At 43.5% G+C, this 19,706-nt stretch overlaps 1 protein-coding gene and 2 long non-coding RNA genes across 3 annotated transcripts; 1 reads left to right on the top strand and 2 right to left on the bottom strand.

The window, feature by feature from the left end:
- Positions 1-50: 50 nt before the first annotated feature.
- Positions 51-3,215, bottom strand: LOC307263841. The gene is made up of 4 exons (XR_013845294.1): positions 3,121-3,215; positions 1,933-2,041; positions 1,564-1,626; positions 51-1,129 (listed from the first exon to the last, which is right to left on the bottom strand). It is a non-coding gene; the product is annotated as an uncharacterized lncRNA (long non-coding RNA).
- Positions 3,216-3,861: 646 nt separating this feature from the next.
- Positions 3,862-4,837, bottom strand: LOC307263655. Its single transcript, XR_013845285.1, has 3 exons — positions 4,710-4,837; positions 4,181-4,316; positions 3,862-4,037 (listed from the first exon to the last, which is right to left on the bottom strand). It is a non-coding gene; the product is annotated as an uncharacterized lncRNA (long non-coding RNA).
- Positions 4,838-8,006: 3,169 nt separating this feature from the next.
- On the top strand, positions 8,007-18,698 carry cspg5b (chondroitin sulfate proteoglycan 5b; the record flags this gene model as incomplete). Its single annotated transcript, XM_080045534.1, has 5 exons — positions 8,007-8,088; positions 12,851-13,673; positions 14,971-15,159; positions 15,740-15,902; positions 18,495-18,698. The coding sequence occupies 5 exons, from the start codon at positions 8,007-8,009 to the stop codon at positions 18,696-18,698; spliced, it is 1,461 nt and encodes a 486-aa protein (XP_079901660.1).
- Positions 18,699-19,706: the final 1,008 nt, after the last annotated feature.

The raw sequence follows: 19,706 nt of genomic DNA, 5'->3' as shown, positions 1-19,706 counted from the left end.
TAAATTGACTTTGCATTTCTTAATTCCTTAAGGAACTACTGACCCCATTAATACGAACGTTTACTAAATGGTTGTGATATCAACTTGAGTGTAATTTAATTGAAACATTTTAAAAATCAAACTGATATGATGCATTCCATAAATACACAGTTGGATGTAAGTGTATTTATCAGATTGAACGTTTGTAAAGAGAAAATGGTTTAATCTGTGGCTATTCAGTTATTGGGACTATTGCATCACATATAGATGCTTTTTAATCATGTATAGATGTGTTAAAATGTTGGTTAAGCATGTTTTTTGTTGTGTTTGTTTTGTTTTGGAGTGCGCATTTAAATCATTATTTTTATTGATCCCTCTGAAACAAGACTACATGAAAGAATTATGATTACCTTTTGACAAAGTCCACCGTGCACATGCAACAAACTGAGCTGTTCTTCTGCTGTCCGTTACAAAGACAACTTTTGTTCGGTTCCTCAGATTGTACTGAGAGGATAGGAGCAATGGAACTCATAGCAAGCAAAATATTTCATACAGTAAAAGTAATGTCTTTCAAAAACAAATGATTAATTCAAAAAGAATAAAAACATTCATTGTCCGCAAGCCAGGCATCCCAGAAACACACAGGCCTTGTCAAGTGATTTGTCCAAGCAACGGCTTTAGCTGTTCATTCAAACAGTTTGGTATCTGACATGAATGCCATTTTGGGTGCAAGTTATCTGAAGTGATGGTATGGTGTTAATTCACCCTCATGTTCTGAAGTCTCGGGTGGGAGGCTTTAAGGTCGTTGAAGGTCCAAATATTGTCAGTTCTGGGTAATGTAATCTCTCTATTTCTCTCAAACTCTTACATTTCATGCTACTTCAGACTCTCTGACTGACAGGAATAACACATGTTAGACTGGGAAAACATCTCGTACCAGACTCCCCTTCTGGACATCAAAACGAGTTCCAATGAAGGCTGTGTCCTTTCTCCTCAACTCTTCTCCCTGAAGGCCTACGCCAGCGGCTGCATCTCCAGTCATCAGTTGGTCAAGCTCCTGAAGTCTGCAGTAGACAATCAACCGTCATCTGGCCCATCTCTGGTGGGGAGTTGGCTTACAGGTGGGAGACTGACTGTCGAACGGAACAACCTAGAGATGGTTGTAGATTTTACAAAGTAACTCAATAGACCAAGATTAATTTCCTTGTGTATTTTAACTTGGCAATAAACCCAATTCTAATTCTGATCCACTCTCTGAACCTGAATCTCTACTTTCTCAATCTGATCCCTGTCTTCCTCCATGATAAAACAAAGAGCAATTTGGAGAGAAAAAATTCTCTCTAATATACACACAAGTGCTATGTACCCATAAGTGCATAGATGTGATTAACTGCCTGTCTGGTCCTTTCCATTAACATAAATATAAAATGTATTGAATAGATACGTATGCATTTATTATGTGTGTACTGAGACAGAGAGCAATGAACATGCAGAGCACTGTGTGTGTGTGTGTGTGTGTGTGTGTGTGTGTGTGTGTGTGTGTGTGATGATCGTATCATGTCCATAAGAGCTTTCCGTACTTACCTGCTGAGCTACTGTCAAGTTTTTTCCTCTTCCTCAACATCAAATTCTTCTCACTCGAAAATGCTGTGTAAATAATCAATACTATACATTTTAGAATCAAAGTCAGAACTCTTTTTCTGTATCCATTTTGATACCAGGGACATTCAGATACCCCGACCATTCTAACATAAGGACTTTTTAGAAATAACAAAAGAGAAAAGAATAAATACACTAAATACACTAACCATTCTAGATAAGTTATGTCCATTGAAAAGGTCAAGGGATCTGAATGTGTTTTACCATATTAATTTAACATTACAATATAGTGCTGTGTATTTATTTGTCAGAAAAAAAACAAGCTTATTTTGTAGAGATTGTTGAATCACTTACCAGATAAGAATACACTAGCTTTAACCCAAGCCAAACTACAATTGTCACCATACCTGCTGGGGTTATATTGATTGTAATACCCGTATATAACGAGATAGAGACACTTCCCCTAGGAAAAGGAATGAGAAACAGTCAGCCATTATCGGTATTCATTCAATGCAGTGTGATAACATTTCATTTTTTCTTTCTATGACATTTGGTGACAATTTTGTAGCTGAAGACTCAGAAACAACTTATTCAGTTACAAATTAAATCATGAAATAACAATATGTTACAACACTAAAATGATGTAAAAAAAACATTATGTCAAAGAATATTGTTTTTGTTGTTGTTATATTATTTTATTGGCAAGCCTCCAATAATCCAATCCAATCCAATCCAATCCAACTTTATTTATAAAGCGCTTTCATCAAACCAGAGCAGAGACAAAGTGCTGTACAGGCCTAAAATAAGGTACAATAAAAATAGATAAAAATACGTAAAATAAGGTACAATAAAAATAGATAAAAAAATGAATAAAGCTAAGGTAAAAATAATATCTAAAATAACAAAAATAAGGTAGGCTACAATAAAATAACATCAAAAGTCTCACATTGGGTCGAAAGCCAGCGAGTAAAAATGGGTCTTCAGGTGTTTTTTAAAAGTTGTGATTGAAGGGGCCTGTCTGATTTGGAAGGGCAGATTGTTCCACATTTTTGGAGCAGCGATGGAAAACGCTCTGTCCCCTCTTAGCTTCCTCTTTGAGCTGGGTACTGCCAGGAGGAGCTGATCAGCTGACCTCAGAGAGCGAGCAGTACCGGTGAAGCAGCTCAGAGAGATACGGTGGGGCAAAGCCGTTTAAGGATTTATAAACAAATAAAATAATTTTAAAATGGACTCTAAAATGCACAGGGAGCCAGTGGAGCGAGGCCAGAATTGGTGTGGGAGAGGGAAGACTGGCTGACTCCTAAATAGAGAGCATTGCAGTAATCCAGCCGGGATGTAACAAAAGCATGGATTACTGTTTCGAAGTTTTGAGTGGACAGGATGGATTTTACCTTTGCCAGCTGCCTTAAACGGAAAAAGCTGGACTTCACTACAGCACTAATCTGCGTGTCAATAAATGGCTCTTTATCACTAGAACTCCCAACCCCCCATATACAAACAGAACCCTGTCGTCACCTATAGTTGAAGTTAAAATTAACTTACAGAGTCATCCTCAATGTCTTATTTCTCCCTCTTAACACCCGATATTCCCGGAACTTCTACAACGTTCAGATTAAAGGTGAAGCGTTTTGTGTTTGGTTTCAGTTTCATGTGTTGCTGCACCCTTCCTGCTAGGCTACCTGAATGCAGGACCTGAAGGGCTGGTTTTCAGCTCAGTGCAGCAAATCAAAAGCAGGAACTGTAAATGCTGTCTGCCATTTTCCAGATTTCAATAGTGGTGGAGGAAATATATTGATCTCGATTGTATTCTGATAATCAAAACCCACATAATAACTAGTAACTAAACAACTCAAAAGTAGCTCTCTAGCCATACCACGAAGGGTTAAAAAGCTCCCACTAAATAAAGATAAAAGGGTTCTGCACTTTGTTTGCATAAGTCTGTTGAGAACAGGATTTATGTATCGGGTTACAAAGACAGATTCCCAGAGGAAATGGAGGATTGCAGTGCTGGACCTCATTGCAACTGTTAAATATCTTCCCTTAGATTTATTTCACTGTAATATCAACTGAATGTTGTTTATTAGCCCAAGGTCATTGAAGTTTAAACCTTTGAAAAACAGTGACACTAGAGAGTCAAATGTGAGCACCTCATGTTGGTATTTAGACTTACATCTGTCAGTGCCAAAGCTTAACTTATGTGTCTAAGTAGAATAACTGACAGTCAATATAAAAAATAAAAAAAGTACTTCAAAAACCACAGCTTGTCTGCCAGTTTTGTTTTTATTGATTCATGACATTATGAGCCATGAATTCCACACATAGGAGTGTACTATCAGTCAGACAGTGTACACTACACTTATCTGAAACAAATATCATTACTGTCAGATCTCTCTTCAGGATGTATACCATGCGGAGGAAGTGACAGGATCTTAGAACGTTTTCTTTTCTTCATTCTTTTTCTGCAAAAGAAGAAACATATTTGTGACACTTAAAACTGATATTGTGTGACAACCTTCAACATTTAAATGTAACATTCATAGTGTGATGTATTCATTTGTCAGACAAAACAAGCTTGTTTTGAAGGGGTCGTTGAAATATTTACCTCGGTGATGTAGTACACCACTGCTGCTGCAAACAGCAACAGTAAAACCTCCACTGCCACAACTCCAATTATCACTAAACCAGTGGTGGATATGGTCAAACCCGTAATTATTAAACTCCCATAGGAGAAATGTTCCCTAAAAAGGAGGAAAAACAGTCAGCACCTGTACTCCTTTAGTGCAGCATGACAAGGCTTCATTTCATTCCATGACATTTGTTACAGAAATGTATGTTCCCCAGAAAGAAGTGTTCTAACCTTTTTTTAATCTAAGGTCATCATCAGGTCACATTTGTAATTCAACTATTTCAGAGGAATGAAAACCATTCTACGACACCAAAATGATTTAACAATTCTTAAATCAAAGCTTGTTCCCTGTGAGAATGTATTGCTCTGCTTGTTGAAATATCCAGTGTAAGCAAATGGCAACGCACCCATTAATACTGCTTGACAAATGACTCTCCTCCGTATTACTCCTTATCACTCAACCACCTGAATCCTGTCACAAAGATGGAGTTTGAAATATACTTACAGAGTCAAAGTCATCCTTGAGGTTTTATTCCTTTCTTAACAGTGATAATGAAGGAACAGCTGTAACATTAAGATTTAATGCAAGTGTTTATGTTTGGTTTCAGTTTGATGAGCCTTAGTTTTTGTCAGATTTTGTTTCCCCTCCCACAGGCCTTCTGAGTCTTTTCCCCTTCCTGTTTGGCTTCCTGTCATTGAGATGTGAATATTCTATCTTCCGTTTTGCAGTTCTTAGTGTTGGAGAATTTCACCAAGTTCAATTTAGAAAAAGAAAAAACAGAATACGTCTCCATGAAGTATGGTGTAATATTTGATCATCCTCTGATTATAGCACCACTTGTGTTACAATGTGCCTCTGATGCTGTAATGATGCTTTATATATAACACATAAACTGGATTTGAACCCGATGTTCTGCTTCGTTTCCTCTGCCTGTCTTTGTCATCGCCTAGTGGCAGCACGGCTCTCTTTATCTGTCTTTGCCAGTCAGATTTCTTTAGCCTTGTTGTTTCTAGAATGAAAAAGGAGAGGGTGAAAAAGGAGTATTGACACTTAAAGTACAGCTAATTAATTTTCCCGACAAAACAAGCTTCTTTCAGTAGGATTGTTAGATCACTTACCACTAGGCAGTAGACTCCAATCACTGCTGCCATCACCACAAAGCCAAGTCCAAGTGCAATCAGCAGTAATTCAGTGGTGGAAATAGTGACACCCGAAAAAGTAAAACTCCCCGGAGTCAAACTGTCTCTAAAAGGGAGAAACAGTCAGCGTCTGTGTTCACTCAGTGCAGCATGACTGTATTTCATTTAAATGAAAGCCACGATATCCGTTTCCCTGAATGAATTGTCAAATGAAAATGAAACAAGGGTTATTGCTACAGACACATTGACACAAGGCGTTCCACAAGGCTCCGTACTCGGGTCCTCCCTTTTCATCATCTACTTCCTCTCCCTCTGTCAGATACTCCACTACTTCAATCTGGACTTCAACTGCCATGCCGACGACACCCAGATATACCTCATCAGCACCCAATCCCGTGACCACATCACCCCATTCCTAAAATACAAGTGTCATCTAAGTCGGATGGTAACTAAGATATAATACAGCAATTTGACATGACATAGTTTTAGAGGCCTTTATTGAGGTAACTTCAGAATGTGATAGAGTTGGGGTGTACTGCATGTTGAAAAGAGGACCTTGCAGCCTACACTGAGCGATTACAAAAGAGATTCTGCTCCCCTGAAAAGGCCCTACTCTGCTACCTGCTCCCTGTTAGCTGCATAGTAGGATGGAGATATACTGTAGTTCAATAAGCCTCTTCTTCTCCCTCGAGTGTATGCCGCAGCATTGGACACACACTCGCTGACACACAGGGAAGGCACCGGAGGGGATTTGGACATCCTGTCCACCCCTCACCGTTCAACACAGGAACAGGATGGAAAAAAAAACATGTGGCCCTAGCACAACATGCATCAACAAATGCACGCACGCACACACGCGCGTAGCTTGGCGTTGACTAAAGGTGTGCTATTCTTCCATTCTGGTTCTCAGTCAGATCCATCTGTTCATCCTGCCCATACAGTCTGAAAAACAAACCCATCTTGCAAGCAAAAAAAGAAGAAAAAAAAGAAGACTATAGCACTGGAATTAATTCAACTGCCATAGGAAGAAGGAGAGTTTAAAGATAGGATGACCGTGCTTGTGTTTATTTATCATCATGGCATATACAGTATGTGTGTGTTTGGAGGAGGGGGTGTGTGTGGAGGGGGGGGGGGGGGGCAACGGAAGCAATTTCGTTCTGCTCTGTTTGGCAGTGCATCAGTGGACATTTTTCTGTATCTCTGCCGTTCTACAGAGCTCCCTCTCTTCGACTTTCCCCTATGTCTGTCCATTGCCTGAATCCCATCACACACTCTCTCTCTCTCTCTCCTCCCCTCTTCCTTTCTATGAATTTAGGTTAGATTCTGTGTTTTGTGGACAGTGGGACCCCATTTAATGGTTAAATGAGTAAAACTGTATCATTAACCAGGAACACAGCATTTCGTCTTAATTATTTCATAATGCATTTCATTCAATCTCATTTAGGAGGAGAGTGGGTTGTCAGACCTCCACAGGCCATTCTGTTCAGCTGTTTGTGACAGTAAAGGAGACAGAGAAAGAGGAAAATGGATTAGCGCCGCAGAGCAGTGATTACAATAAATACATGTATTTGGCAATTAGGGTGATAGGTCTGAAAAAAAGTTATACTTTGGGAGAGAGTTGGCTATTAAATGATAGGGGACATGTGGAAATGGGGGGGGGGGGCGTATTATAAGTCATGTGTGTGTGTGTGTGTGTGTGTGTGTGTGTGTGTGTGTGTGTGTGTGTGTGTGTGTGTGTGTGTGTGTGTGTGTGTGTGCGTTTCTGGTGGGTGGCAGTGTGATCCAGCAGCAGATGTCATTGTCTGGAGCAGAGGATTATCCACCCACCATACTATATGCACACCTCTCTCTGCTGACCAAAGTCAAGATCCACCTAAACAACCCCCTGACATATAAACACCAACAAAGAGAGAGACTGAGAGAGAGATAAAGGGAGGGATAAAGACACACACACACACACACACACACACACACACACACACACACACAAATACACACATTAACTCAGCATTGGTGTAAAATGGAGCATATTGACTTCCATTGACAACAGACGGTACTACCCAGACCCATTCTGCATCTGCCTCACTCGGGTGTGCGTCTGTGGTTGTGTGTGTGTGTGTGTGTGTGTGTGTGTGTGTGTGTGTGTGTGTGTGTGTGTGTGTGTGTGTGTGTGTACTGCCACTTTGACACTCAAACGCACTTTGCGCGCGCGCAGTGCCGGGCTTTGCCTCTCATCGCCAAGGGGAGTCAACTGGAAAGGCTTAACATGGACGGCATACATGCAGGCGGGCAGGCAGCTACGAACCCGGCTCATTAAAATCTCGTCTGCAGACACTCCGCCGGTCGCGCGCATGACTACTACGGCACCGCGGTGCTGACGAAGGACCCCCAAAGCGCAAAGTGACACGCGCGCGCCAAAGGTGTGGAGTGGAAGCGAGGGCACACGCTCGGTGCAATGGAAACGAACCCAAGCCGTTAGACGGTTCAGAGATAGAGAGAGACCGCAGAGGTGAGGGACGACATGGCGAAAACGGGTATTATCTGAACTTTGGAGGATCGACCACGAGGATTATCGTACAGCCCCACTGTCTGACCGGTACGACGCAAAACGGGATCACAATAGGCATCAGTGTGTCGAGAACGGAAGGGATAGCCATACGGTATGGCGCGCTGTGACTGTCGTTTGGGGACCTGGCAGGTGCTACTGACCATCTCAATGGTCATCATCCCCCTGTCTGCTCACGGTAAGTCCATTGCACTGACAGAGTCCCACCCAGTGCGTGTGTTCGTGTTAAGACAGCGCGCACGTGCGTGAATCAAATCACACCTGCAATGGCATGATATGGAAAATGACAAATTGACTACAGTCACCCATCTATGCGACATTGGGACGCGGCTGCCATTTACAATTTAGGCATTGATGGCATATTTAATAATCTCTGCACTGAGAGTTTTTAATAAGCAGGGCTATGATTTGGGCTCAATAGACTCATTTTAAATTCGGGTTTGTATGGACACTGATGTTTTAAATGCATTAAATGGCTTTTGGCATCAATGCCATTTGGCTCATTTTTACGCATATCATTTCATTAGAAGGCTGTCAATCACTCAGTCAAAAGGCATTGCTGACAAATCCAATGTAAGCTCTGATAATGTCTGTGTCTGCAGCTGAGAGCTGCTGTATTCATTAATGACACTTTGAACCACTGGCTCATGGCCATGGCCAATCTCAAATCCAGTAAGAGTGTGAGAGGGGGGGGGGCTCTTTCTCTTGTATTCTTACCATTTAATACAAAAAGGTAACTGACTGATATGTCACTAGCTCTGTTTTGCACGTCTAAGAAGATTGACATGACTATGGGTCATCAGAGGGAGACACATTTGACAGCTCGTCTCGTTGAGGCGGTGCGTGGTCCACACAAAGGCGGGATTAGGTGCACCGTGGTCGGGCTACAGGAGATTTATTCACTGCGCGGAAAAGGAGCAAATTCCTCCAGACATTCAGGGGAAGCCGGAGACAACCAGGCCCGCTACACCACTCCACCCCCACTCGCCTTCTAATTGACTGTCCATCCCTTGAGACAGGGAGACAGACAGTGTGGGAACTAGAATGTGACACAGCCGGTCTCTGCCCTGTCTCTGGTGGCTTGTCTGGCTCGCGCACACACATATCCCGCACGCGCTGAGTGACAATAGTGGAAATCTTGGACATGTAGAATTGAGCGATGATGCTGCTGGCTGCCGCTGCCCAGCAACAGGGTGGCTCGCGCGCAGAGGGTCACCCAGGTTCACGTGGGCACGCGCTGCCACTGTAATGCCCCCCTGCCTCCCCTCCCTCTCTTTCTATCGCCACATCTCTCGCCCTCAATGTGTAACCAGGCGTTAACACTGTGACATATTGACCGGTAAATACACGCCTGACGTGACGTCCTGTCTCACGCTTTTAAACTCCGGGAGCTCGTGGCTGTCAATATGAGGTCCATTAAAAGCAACGTCAAGGTGAATCTCTTCATCAATTTAATTGCCATGGGGAAAATATAGAGAGAAGTGTGAGGGGAGCATGATGATGAAGGCCTTTTTGTTCTCCGTTAAACCGCAGAAAGACCAAAAATAAAAGGGTAAAACTACAACACAGACAATGGAAAATAACCTTAAATTTCAAATACAATTATTAACCGGATTCTGACTTTTATCAAATATTAAACTGTGTAAAAACAAACAAATAAACCAATAATGCACGCATGCACACAAACATGCATGCACACAGATTGTCCTTGAAAGCCACGCACATAAAACAATAGGCTATGGATCAAATCCAGACACTGGGGTGCACTGCATGAGTGCATACTGTGAAGTCCATCTGCCCTGTAGACCCAGAATGCTCATAATGTCACACCAGATCAGATCATCAGCATATTCACACACACACGTGCACACAAAGAAGCGAAGGAAGAATACTATTTATAGTCTAAGAAACATGTTAAATGTAGAAGGTATATGGAGGGAGTTGCAGGTTATGGACAAAAGAGCAGCTGGACACATGCATGGCAACATTTAAGCAATAACTCATGACAGGCAGTAACACACGCTCATTATAACATTTTATTATAAACCAGACCCGTCACTGATTGTTGTTGCCATCACCTGAGTGCTGACTGTGAATATAGTTGTTGTACGCCTTCCTTGACTATCTGTTAAGAAGGTTTATGTCTGTGAATTTGGAACATATATACAGCAGTGTGCAGGATGCCTTCCCTTTGATTCCCATTGTGATCCTGCTGGTAAGGTGTGAAGGTTGCTGGGAATTTGCACTCCAGCCAATCCCAGGTAAAAAAAACTTGTTACCATGGTGACATGCTCAACGGGATGCCCGAGGGTTGAAGAGCAGCTGAGCAGCATTTAAAGGCTCAAATCACAGCATTTCTAAGACGGAAATAAAATGGCTAAGCTGCATTCAATTTACTCGCCTTTGCACGTGTAATCTCTTCATGTTCCCCTTTGCTCTCATGATCGCTATGAGGCAGCCAGCTGCTAACAGGATGCTGTGTCTTAAATCTTGACTGGGAACAAATTGGCACGTTTGAACCTTTAAATGAAATTTATAGCGATCGTATTCAGTTGAGACACGGTGCAGCGGGTGTATCTCTTTCACAAGACTGTGGAGCCTCCAAGTTCATGTCACATCCATTTTCCCAGAGACGGAGTTGGCAGATCAACAATTAGTGACTGGCTGGCTGATTGATTGAAAAACAAGAGAGAGAAAGAGAGAGACAGAGAGAGAGAGAGAGCGAGAGAGAGAGAACACTGGTTTCTCTGTTTCCACTGCAACTCCCTATAGCTCCAATCCTCCTTTCAACATGGCACCTCTTTATATCTCACCATGGCAACTGCAGTCTGTGTGTGTGTGTGTGTGTGTGTGTGTGCGAGCGTGCGTGCGTGTGTGTGTGAGAGAGAGGTGAATCTCATGGTTTTCTCAGCCACCACCACTCTTCGTGACTCAAGGCACGTTCGGATGGTTTTAGTATTGGCAGTGAATGAAGAGCCAGACACAGGAAGCAGTGATCTCATTGGACACAGTTATTTCAGGGTGGCAGCAGTGGGAGAGATGCAGTCCAGCCAAGTATTTGGTTGGAGTTTGGCAGATTGTGCAGATGTAGCCTACCAGGCAGGCCAGTGGAAAAGTGTGAAGTGGGTCCTCGATATTAGGTGTGGGAACATTATCCCCAGTGCAAGGAAATATTCCCCAAACAGTGTGCCAGCAGTGTCTTTCTTTCTTTCTTTCTTTCTTTCTTTCTTTCTTTCTTTCTTTCTTTCTTTCTTTCTTTCTTTCTTTCTTTCTTTCTTTCTTTCTTTCTTTCTTTCTTTCTTTCTGTAGTTGTAGCCCCCCTTTGGCTTGACATTTTGGGTAATGAACCCCTTGTTGACAAGAGTGATACCACGCTCATGTTTCTACACTAAATATGAAGCTATATTGCCAGCAGCCTGTTGGCTTAGATCTGCAAAAGTACTGCAAACAGCCAGACTGGCTCTGTCTGACAGTAGCAAAATCCACTGGCCTGCCGCTGTGAAATAATTAGGAATTAGAGGTGCTGCTTGGTGGATTTTATTACCCTTGGAAAGAGCACTCGCTATTTCCAGTCTTTTTTGCTGAACTCCGCTAACTGGCTCCTGGTGACAGCTTCATATTTAGCATGGAACCATGAGAGCAACTGTTCAGTCTAACAGGTTTAGGCCTCTTTGGAAGCTTTGGGATCCTCACTTGCAACTGAAAAGAGTTCTGTGAGTTTGTGATGGCTCATCAGTGGCATCATGCATGTTAAGTAAGTCTCTCTCTACCCCCTCTCTTTTCCTCGTCTCTCTGCCTCTTTGACTTTCTGAAGATTGGCAAGTGCACACAAAGTGCTTGACCGGTCACCCTCCATCCTACAGCAGTAAATCCTAATCTAATCCTCACCAGGGCACATGAGTCAATCACTCAATGTGCCTAATCCTACATCGCCGACGCTCTGATTACATGCTCTTGTTCCGATTCCTTAGACAATTAATTACTCAGCACTTAACAGTGAACCCCAGCGTGTGTTTTTTTTCTCCTTTTGCTGAGCCTTGCTTTTCAACAAATCAGCTTTCTAATTCAATTCTTTTGATAGACTTGTACTCGTCAAATTCAGCTAAATTTACTGTGAAGGATACGGTGACATAACAGAATTCTTCTACTGAACTAGCCTGTACAGCCTTAGGGGCCGCTCTGTAGAAAACACAGTTTGAATAATTCATGCCTTGTCCTTGGGAAACAGTCTTTAGCAAACAAAACAGAGTTGGTGCTTTGGGATTAGCTCCAATCAAAGAAAGACCTTTTTTTATATGTGTGTATACAAGCCTTTGTTTGTCATTTTGTCCTCTATACATTTGGACAAGATTGCAGGAAATAACTGGAGAAACTCCCACAGTGCCATGTTTATAATGGTGTGTTGATTAAATGGTTATGTTAAAGGCAGAAACATCCATTTACAAAAGTCAGTTTTTTGGCCATCTTGGCAAGCACTACTGCCTGTAACAGCTGTACGATGATATCTGTTGTCATCGGGTTTGAGAGAGGTATATGGTAAGATGGACATTGTTTTCTGCGGAAGTGTGCATTGGTGACAGACAAGACTTCAGGAAGTTATTGGCTCCTGGCCATGAAATAATCTGACACATCACAACACAACATTTCATTTGTATCGTTTATTTTTGTTTGGATAAGGTAAGCTTTAGAAGTGATGGATTTCGTCAAGAAATCCCAAAATCAACCAGGCACGAGCAGGATTTAATTAAAAAGGAAAATTACCCAATCATGTTATTGGAACTTAACCAATAACATGAACCTCAGGCAGGATATCTCTGCTTCTGATTTTGGCCATTCTTTTAATCTGACTCTTAAGATTTCCTCAACTTTAAGGGAGTGTAATAATACTTAATTGCTGGGCAACCTCCTAAATGCCTTTTTTGTGTTTGTCTGACTGTCAGGGAGGCATTCACTGACCAGGCGCACCCACCATCACCACAACAACCACTCCTCATCTGACAACATGGAGGTCTTGACCGCCAAGATGGCACTCAGTGAGGACTCTGCAGAGAGGGACCACCTGATCGGAGCAGGGGGAGGAGGGCTCGGGCTCGCGCTCGGGGCTAAACTTCCCCTCAGCTCCTCCACCAAGCGTCACCATACTCATAAACAACACGCCCGCCTAGACTTCGTAGACGAGGACCCGCCTTTAGGGGAGGAGCTCACTGCGGGAGGGGCGGGTCCAGACCAGCCCGGAAACCCCTTGTCCGATGACGTCATCAACGTGGAGTTCCACAGCCCGGCGCCCGACACTGCACCCCAAGATGTGGCTTTGGATTGGGCCAAAGCTCCTCAGCCTCAGCCCCAGAAGCAGAAAGCAGGAGGAGACCCCACCGCATGGACACTGTCTGACTTTTACGACTACCTGTCCCCCGACGACGACCTCTCTGCTGTGGATGTGACCCCGGAACCCGAGCCCAGCCCTTCAGCCCCGGCAGACATGGAGGATGAAAACCCGCTCCTGGCTGGCTCTCCTGCTCCCACTGACACGGTCAAGCCCGATGTAGATATGGTGGGACCAACCTCGCCACCAGCTCCTCCCATGCAAAGGCCGGGCAACGGTGATGAGTTAAGCTTAAGTGGCGCCATGGGGGCCGATGGCTGCAGGCTGGGCTACGTGCGCTCCGGGCCTGGGGTGTGTGTGTCTCAGTGTGACGTTGAAGCCAATTTCTGCTTCAATGGAGGAGTGTGCACCGTGGTGGCAGGAATGGGAGCCTTCTGCAGGTGAGCAAAGGACAATCATTTACAGTTATCTACAGATAAGCTGCACTGGCTGTTTTGGCGTTGGGTAAATTGTGACACATTGTTGCTTTATTCATCATGGTTAGTCATAAGATATTATGAAAATGATGTTTCTTTGAGTCACATTTTCACAATTACAAACAGACAATGGCATTTTAGAGTAAAACTGGCACACGTGTATGTGAGTGGCAGCAGGGCTTTTTTAAGAGGGGTGGGGGGAGGGGGTGTAATGCCCTAAAATATGACCCTTTTTGTTTTCCAATGTGTCCCCTCCACAAAACAAAGGAAAATATTTAGGACACTTCAGACAAGACTACAGACACTGAAAACACAGACACCCACAGAGATAGATGGTTGGCTTAACTTGTCATGAGGGCTCGTCAAGATCACAGCAGGGTCGCCAAAGGATTAGCTCAGTTTTGGAGGCATGGGACAAAGAGGGTGTGTGTGTGTGGGTGTGTGTGTGTGTGTGTGTGTGTGTGTGTGTGTGTGTGTGTGTGTGTGTGTGTGTGTGTGTGTGTGTGTGTTTGTGTGTGCGCTCTCATGGGTTGGTGACAGCTGATGTATACACACTCCAAGAAAGTACAAGAAAGATGACAATGCAGTTAGGTCAGTCAAGGACACACACACACACACACACACACACACACACACACACACACACACACACACACACACACACACACACACGCACACACACTCACACACACTCACTCCTTCAGCAAATACTCAAGCATTCACAGACACCACGCCTTGAAAGCACCATCTGTCCCATCCAACAGACTCAGTGTGTGCTTGGAGGTAAACTGTTGCTCATCTCAGCATACCTGCTGAGTAATAACACGTCACACACTCACTCATGCAGGCACACTTCAAACACGCGTTCAAATGCTCGCATCAATTGCACAGAAAGAGACAGGAATAAGGAAAAACCCACACACACACATACACATGTACAAACGTATGCTGATCCTTTGATCTCATTAAGGGCTAGGCTGCAGGCCGAATCCCTGCTTTGCTGGACAGACCTCAGGAACACGACGTCATCCGCTCTGAGTACCATTTTACACTGCTACACCCTGGCTTACATGCTTTGGCTAAAAGTATGCAAAATAAACTGGTGCAGTGGGTCAACACTCTTATTAAACCTCTGGGCTTTTGTTTTGTGCAGCAGGTCACGTGAGAGGGGAATGTTGTGGTTTGGTGTAGTCTCTCTGTGGTGCTGACTCAAAGCCTTTCCATTAATCCAAAAAGCCACTTTGTGTCCCTTTGCGCGCAGGTGCAACGTGCAGGAATACATCTGGAACAAAGGCACGCGCTGTGACTGGGCCGTCACAGAGTTCCAGGTGTTGTGCGTGGTGGTGGGTGTGGCCTCCACCGTGCTCATCCTCCTCCTCATGATCGTCATATTCTTTGCCAAGAGGCTGCACCGCCTCAAGAATGAGAACAAGCGCCTTCGCAAACGCAGGTGTGTGTGTGTGTGTGTGTGTGTTTGTTTGTGTGTGTTTGTGTGTGTTTGTGTGTGTGTGTGTGTGTGTGTGAGTGTTTGTGCGTGCATGTGGGACTGGGCGATGAGAGCACAACAACTGATAAAGCATGTTTGTAAAAAAATGATGAAGAGAGCATTTAAGCAGCAAAGCAGTGAACAGATAATCCATCTATTTGAAAATCAAATCATCAAATTTGATTTTATACTCTCCAGCTGCTATGTAGTCTTTAGAGTTGATCTAATTCCCTTTACTATCCTCTGAATTATGGATGTTCTTGGGCTAATGATCGCTTTTTGTCTCTGATTTGAATGTGTCTACCAGTTTCAAACTGTGCAGAGGAATGTAGGGAAATACAAACCTGTAGAGATAATAAATAAATAAATAAATAAATAAATAAATAAATAAATAAATAAATAAATAAATAAATAAATAAATAAATAAATAAATGCATAGCACGCACAAAAAGAAGACATATTGAGTACAAATATTCATCACACATATCTCTCTCTCTTTGTGTGTGTGTGTGTGTGTGTGTGTCATCCTACTGCCCTGCTGCAGTAAGTACCGTCCACATAGCAGCGAGCCACAGACGGACGGCCTCTCAGTTTCCACAACGGCCGACGGCTCGCAGCCAAACGTAAGGAAACTGTGCGACACCCCTCCGCCCGCTCCCCAAGCTCACACTCACAACCTGGCGTACTATGACAACATTATCAGTCAGGTACGCCCCAAACTTTCCTCCTGTTTATTCTCCTCTGTTTTTTCTCTCCTCCTCTCATTCATTCATCTTGACCTAACCCTTTACGTCCTTTCATCTGCATTCAAGACTTCTCCTTGTCCGCCTGTTTTTTCCGATTTTTGAACCTTTACTTCTCTTCTTTGTTTGCGATGTCCTCGCTTACGTTTCCTCTCTGCCAGCTTGCGTAGTGATTTGTGTTTGTCTTTCTGTCTCTGCGCATGGCCATCTATCTGTTCTTATCCACAGCACTAACACCCAAATACTCACATACGCTTAAAGTGTTCTGCACACATCTATCTTGCCTTGGTGCCCTGTTGGAGGTTGAGTCAGTGATTCTGGAAGAATGCTTGTTGTCAAAATCACTTTTTGTCTAAATCAGTGAATACCTCCTCACTATCCGTTAACTGATAGTTGAAAGAAAATCTGGTGTTAATACACAACCTAGGCTCTGTAAACTGGTTGCGCACACAGTACCTACAGGACGTGGAGCAATTCACTGATTTTGACTAAAAGGCATTTTGAAAGTAAGCATTTTCCAGAATCGCTTCACCTTTAAATCATGAACTTCTAATTAGGATTGCCACTTTTTTCACAGTTCAGAATGTACAGTATGTGTGTGTGTGTGTGTGTGTGTGTGTGTGTGTGTGCTTTTTTAAAAACTCTTTTCACACTCACCCATCCCCTCAGAGGCCACCAACAACCAGCTATACCTGGGAATATAAACCCACAAACCCTTATAACCACTTCCAGGTAAGAACGCAGAGCGGAAACGTCAACGTCGCCTGCACCAGTTTCCCCCCTCCCTGGCTTTGCTTTGAACTCACCAACTGCTCCCGTAGATGCCAGATTGTGGCTCTCTCCTTGTTTGCCGCAAACCTCACTTCCACAAAAACTCCTCCTGCGCCTGATCTGGTATCAGCTGCATACAGCATACACAGTAGTTCAAATGATTAATCACCCTCTGCAAGGCTTCCCTCGACCAGTTTTGTTTCAGGGAGAAGCTATGTGTGGTGAATAAATGGTTCCCACATGTGCTTTTTCTCTCTTCCCGAGAAGCTCAATGAAGGATACCGAGCCGCCATTTTGTGTTTTGCTGCTCGCTTTCGCTCTTGTGTACATAAAGCTCACACCAGCCATTTTGGGGTCCCTGTGTAGCAGTATTTCCCTTTTCCACCCAACTCTCTTCTTCCTCCAAATATTGTGCCTGTAGTGCTTCTATAAAGTGAATTTCTTTGAATATGAATATGTAAGCATCAATGCATTATTTTTCTATCTATGTTTCTATGTGTAGGGGGTTTGTGTTCGCAGGCAGATTCATGTGTGCCCTTGTTTGGTATTCATCGATCACACTCGCCTACTGGGTTACTAAGCCAACACAAAGAGCATATTAAGGCTTTTGATGCATGGTTACATTTTTAATCTCAGTGAAAACTCACGTTAAAAGAGGATGGATGTAGACAGATTATTGACAGTTTATACTGGCTATGTGCTCAACAGAAGCGAGTTTGCTCTCATGACTTCCAGCTTTTTTTTAAACTTGTTGTCCCTGGTGTGAAAGGATCTTTTAGCAAGGTTTTGTCCTGCGCTAGCCACTGCCACTGATCAATGGTGCCCTACTAACCGGCTGCTGTGCCAATGACCTTCACAGTCTATGGCAGGCTTGATCAATCGATGGCTGGCCCTGAACCTTTTTACAAACTGGCACATTGCAGATTGACACAGACACAATAGATCTGTTGACACACAAACACAACTCCCTGACTGATAATTGCATGCATTAACTGCATTTAACGCAAGCATGAACTGATGGAAAACGTATATATATTAATTTTCAGCCCATTACCCCATACTTGGCTTGGCTAAATGATGTGAACAAATTGTGACTGGCTTTTTTCATGTAAGCAAACCGCTCAAAGAGCTCTGCTGGCATTTCAGTGCAGTGGTTATGGATGAGTGTCTGTGTGACTTCTGGACTAATACTCTAAATGTCAGGTCTAGGGGTTGAAAAGCCCCTGCAGACACATATTTCAAATGTCAGGTTTGGTATTTTTGTTCTAAATGCTAAGGCATGATAAGTGGATTGGATAATGGACTAAGCATACAGGTCCAATTTTCAGTCCATTCACAAAGTCCCGTATCAACTAAAAGATTATCCTCTCTCACACAAGTTTATTATTCTGTGCACGTTTTGTTGGGTTTTCCTTTAATATACCTTCAATAAATGCTACCCCATACCTCCAAATTATGGATGATGCACTGTTGATTCTGGGGACACAATCAGAAAATCACTGTATAAAGCTTCTAATGTTCGCTGAACATCTACAGTACATACCTGTGTCCTATGCGTCCTGTGTGTGTGTGTGTGTGTGTGTGTGTGTGTGTGTGTGTGTGTGTGTGTGTGTGTGTGTGTGTGTGTGTGTGTGTGTGTGTGTGTGTGTGTCTGTGTGTGTGTGGGCGCTTGTGTGTGTTCGCGCCTGTGTGTGTGCGTGTGTTTGTGTGTATGTATATATTCACGGAGGTGTGTTTGAGTAAGTTTGAGGTGTGTGAATAAAGAGTCCTAAACTTTCCCCACAGGATGAGCCCCATAAGAAGCAGCAGGACCCAGGAAAGTGCCCACTGGCCAAGGAAGAGGGCTCGATGAACATCCTCAACTCTCATTCCCCCAAACACGAGAACAACCGGCCAACCTCCATGGGCCACGACCTGGGGGGCCACACCCCTAACAACACCACGGAGGAGAACGCTGAGGTAAACACGCACCAGAACAACCTGGTATAATCCAACCAACCATCTGGCAAAAGTGGGGCTGCTGGGAGAATCCAAAAATGTTGAATTCGCACAGATAGAAAAAGAAATCGTAATAGGCTAACATTGTTTACACCTTGTAAAGTGCAAACGTATTGTATTACAAACAGGCGATCGGGCCTAATGTAAAAAATTAAGCACATCATGAATTTAAGGTTACAACCCTGATGAAGCACAACAGTCCTGTTTACAAGGCTGCCATCATGCCAACGTTGATCACATATAGTGGCGCCGCTGCCTCCCTTTCTTTCCTCTCTCCGTTTTCTTACGCTGGACTAAAAATCTCTGGCTTGGACCAACTAATGACTGACTTTTCCTCTCCACTGATGCCCTTGCCTTGGTCTCTAGGCCAATGAACTCTTGCTCCTGCATTGTCTCCTCTTCTCCTCTTTCCCCCCCCCCAACACCCTCCCCTCCCCTTCCCCCGCACCTCTGCCTGCCCCGCCTTACTGTCTTTCTCTCTGTCCGCATGCATTGGTGTTATCAATGAAAAAAGTGTCTGAAAACGTAACATTTACAAGAACAAACAAAAAAATGAAGAAGAAGTGGAAATCAAGTGAATCTGTATTTTGCAAACTATTCCTGTCTGACAGTGCTTATAAGTGGATATGTCTAGATTACATGAGGTCAAAGTAATTGCTTGGAGTTGATATTTGAATCTATATACATTATATAACACACACACACACACTGTGTCTTGGTTTTCAATGTGATTTATAATACTTTAATGTACTTGAGGTTCTTTTGTACTTTTTTGGGTATACATGGAGGATTATAGTTCACACTTGTTGGAATAAATCTTTTTAATTTTACTGCGGCTTGTCCCCGTGTGTTGCTATGAGCTCTACTTTCCCCTCCTGCCTCTCTCTCTCTCTTTCTCTCTCTCTCTCTCTCTCTCTCTCTCTCTCTCTCTCTCTCTCTCTCTCTCTCTCTCTCTCTCTCTCTCTCTCTCTCTCTGCATGTCTGCTCATGATGAAGCTA

The sequence above is a fragment of the Ammodytes marinus genome, assembly GCF_949987685.1.
Source record: "Ammodytes marinus genome assembly, chromosome: 17".
Lineage (NCBI taxonomy): Eukaryota > Metazoa > Chordata > Actinopteri > Uranoscopiformes > Ammodytidae > Ammodytes > Ammodytes marinus.
Note: the sequence above shows the minus strand (reverse complement) of the source record. Positions and strands in the feature narration are given on the sequence as shown.